Below are 3,851 nucleotides of genomic sequence, written 5' to 3' on the forward strand. Positions count from 1 at the left end.
TATCGGCTTCGAGCTTTTTTTCGTCCTTTTTCATCTCGTCAGTGATGTCGAAGTCGAAGTTAGCGAAAACATCCTTTGTGGGAGGGATTTTGGGCTTCTGAGCACCCGGGCCTCGACTGTTTCCAAAGGAGCCTTGGCTATTTTTATTGAATTTGTCATCGTAGAACAGGCCTGTGACTTACTGAGCCTGTTCAGCTAACATTAGGTACTATTATTAGCTTTAGCTGTGTATGGCCCCACTTCTGCGTCTCATATTTTATAATGTATATAAGCTAGCCAAATGCATTAACTATGTATGTATACAGGCTATCGACCCTTGCGCCACGACAATTTATTATCTTATGTAGTTTATCAGCACTAATCTTGATAAGTGACATCAATTGAATTAAACTTGATCACATTACAGAAAAATCTAACCAACGCGATGATACCTTCCCATCTATTAGCCTACTTCATGAATAAATGCATTTATGTCACTGAAATACATGAACATTTAAATAAATTGCCTTATATTTCAATATCATTGATATAATTATTTAATTCTTCGGCGTTCGAGTTTGATTGCTATTTCCACGAATCAATTGCTCTCCCATTCGTAGCTTAGATTCATCTTTTACATTAATCCTTTACTTATGTTTTTCATTGCCTAGTTCCTCTCGAATATTTATAGGCCAAGGGTGCGCGCATAGTTCCAAACTGTTGAGTCGGTTTCAAAGCCTCGTTTAATTGTTTCCATCCCGATTGAATTCCGATAGTTCAATGCCTTGGCTTCGGCTTCGTACTGGCTTAAACTCATTAACTCTCCAATATCATTTCCTGCTTTGATGTTCTTGATAATGTTATTCGCCAAGAGGATGCTGTCGATCATGCCTGAGTTTACTCCGAGGCCTGCCATAGGGTGTATTGAGTGAGCTGCGTCTCCAACTAATGCCAATCTGTCACTCGTATACATCTCTGATTGCAGCGTGTTCAAAGGGAACGATAGTCTTTTATTAACTATCTGGCTGATAAGCGGCACTGATAAGTAGCTGCTCTTGTGGCTGTGGCTCTTGTTCGAGTTTCTAATCACATTATTGAGTATTTATCTGAACTGGTTATCATTGAGTTTCATCAAGTACTCGAAATCAGGGATGTTTGTGGACCAAACCAAACTGACATAGTTCTACCATAACGGCAAAATGGCTAAGATATTTTTATCGTGGTAGATCTGATGCCCAATCTAATTCAGAGTTCCTTCCTCGATTTTCATTGTGCACACGATGCCCCTCTGCTGGTATGACCAGCCATATGTGTTGATTTTCGACAGCTCTTTAATTTTGGACTTATTGCCATCGCTTCCAACGATAAGTTTCGCATTGATTATAGTTTCTTTATTCGCAATCTTAATTGAGGAGTATTCAGGGTTTTCATTGGAGAAGGATTCGACCTCGCCTTCTATGAAATGCAGCTTGCTGGCATGCTAGCTTTTTAAATTATGAAATAAGGCATACACTAATTCATCGCTTTCAACTATTTTCGCGGTGTTCTCACTCAATCTGAAAAAGCTTTATGACTATTTTGACACTATCTGAATCTGTGACATGCGTCCTTTGTTCCTTATTGAGTTGGTGACTCCCAAACTATCCAGCAAGTGCAAAGTTGCACCATTAAGGGAGTATACTCTTTGGTTGGGGATTTGGGTAAGTGTGCGAGATTATGTGGGCATTTTTCTATCAAGGAGCGTGATGTTGTCAATGTATCGAGATGTGACCAAACATTTGGCTAGGGATAGACCAACAGGGCCACAGCCTGCAATGAATATTTGCGAGATGTTACGGCTCATTATTATCTCAATTATATATAAAACTGTTATGCTTCATCTCAATCCATCTTAATCTATCGCATCCTCCATTATATCACTGAATTATTACATAATTAATGTTTACAGTTAGAATTCCTCTGAGTATAGTGGTACTCTTTCGATTATTAGTTTGATTGAATGATATTATAACTCATTCATTCATAGTTTGCATCAATATAATTTGAATACTAACAGAACTCGAATCATGCACGTCTTGTATCACCATTTCATCCAGCAAGTCAAAGAGCAGGAAATCGAGAATTACAACAAAAAACACATGAACTATCTGATACGCTCAGGAAAAATATCAATAACGAATAATCCACATAAAGTATAGCTCATCTCCTCAATCAAAATATAAGAACCTGCGAATAAATCACGGAAGAAAAGATAGTTTCAACGCAATCAAGAAGGTCAGTCCCTAAACTCGAATATCCATATAAGGATGAATTCGAAGCCACAACTTCCATAACAGCCAATCAAAGCTAATGCTCAGCAATAACCACAAATTCAGTAAAAAAATAAACATTTATAAGTCTTCGAAGCTCCAATTGTAACAAATAACCTCAGATTATTAAGCAATGATATTTCACAGCCTGATGATAGGATTCTGAAGGCTAAATAGTTTGAATAGGAGTAACAGTATCAGGAGTTGGAGCTAATAGAGTGCCCAGCAGGATGTGGGAGGAAGTTTACCGCAAAAGTGCTTGATAAACATTCAAAAGTATGCCAAAAGGTCTTCCAACAGAAGCGCAAACCCTTCGAGGTTCAAGTGATCGATAATGAAGCTCAAATGCATAAAAACAAAAACTAAATTCATAGTTAAAAGCTCCAAAAAGCTCTTGAGAAAAACGACGGCAAATGGAAAAAACAAAGCGAGAAGTTTCGAAACCAACTCAAAGTAGCTCGGGGCTAAAAATGCGAAGTAATTGTGGAAGATGACCGAATCTAGTGTCCGACATGCTCCCGCAAATTTAGTGAAAAGGTTGCTCCCAGACATATCGAATTTTGCTCGAAAAAGAATCACATGAAATGAGCGGTACTCATGCTATCATCCCTAAATATTCATATTTAAATTTAATGAATTCAATCAATTTTAGGGGATTATATTGGATGAGGTGATATAGATCATAACTTGAATTGGAATTGAAGACATCCATTTGAAGTGGATTTGGAATCTTGGAAGTCGAATGTAAGAGTGTAGGTTCCACCTGGGGCAAACCCAGGAATATAATTCTTATATGTAAACTCAATTGTGTCTCCGGAATCGTAGCTGGAAGTAAAGTCAAGGATTTGCTTGTCCAAAAATACTCCATTTACCTTCACGATGAGAATGATAGATTTAAAAGTGATAGCAGAATTGGCAGTACCGGTCTAAATTTAATAAGAAAAAGCTTACGGTGATAATATCATCATTGGTGTTTCTTTTGGGATTGGAGTCCAGAGTTAGGCTCTCAATAGTCCAGTCTCCTGAGCCGCATGTAGTAAAGGGCCATGGGATGGCTGAAATCTCACTCTTGCTGTCACTCTCACTAATGAGATTCTGGACTCTGAAGCCGTTGACGGCAACCAGGACCAATAGGATAGAAATGAGTGCTTTGACCATTGGTAATTTGATTTTAATAATATTGGATGATCAATAATAATATTATATATTTGAATCAAGTAGGTATTATGATAGCCGATGCACATGTATATAGCGAAGCTCACGTGCAATATCTCATATATAGAAGAGCGGGTACAAATATAAATTCGTTTATCATAACTTATAAATATGAGATTCAATAGTGGGCCTAAGAACTTTCTTTCCTTAGTAAGTATGCCGTGACGTAGAACACAATTTTGAAGAATAAAAAAGTAGAGGAATCTGATTTTCGGGTTCATTTCACTCTGCGGGGGGTATATCGCACAAACAGCAACAATAATCAAGTTGTAATCGATGATGTGGCGAACCGTGTAAATCAGTTCTGCAGGGTTCACCTGGTGCAAATAGATCAAGAAGTCGATGACC

The 3,851-nt window shown here is 37.9% G+C and overlaps 1 protein-coding gene across 1 annotated transcript; it reads right to left on the reverse strand.

Moving 5' to 3' along the window:
- Positions 1–664: 664 nt before the first annotated feature.
- On the reverse strand, positions 665–1,535 carry LOC148300641 (ubiquinone biosynthesis monooxygenase COQ6, mitochondrial-like; the record flags this gene model as incomplete). The annotated part of the gene is made up of 2 exons (XM_088274474.1): positions 665–1,074; positions 1,465–1,535. Coding segments are annotated over 2 exons (481 nt in total), but the record flags the coding sequence as incomplete, so codon positions are not given.
- Positions 1,536–3,851: the final 2,316 nt, after the last annotated feature.

The sequence above is a fragment of the Brachycentrus maculatus genome, unplaced genomic scaffold (genome assembly GCF_059751285.1).
Source record: "Brachycentrus maculatus isolate JH-2025_06_01 unplaced genomic scaffold, ASM5975128v1 h1tg000681l, whole genome shotgun sequence".
NCBI lineage: Eukaryota > Metazoa > Arthropoda > Insecta > Trichoptera > Brachycentridae > Brachycentrus > Brachycentrus maculatus.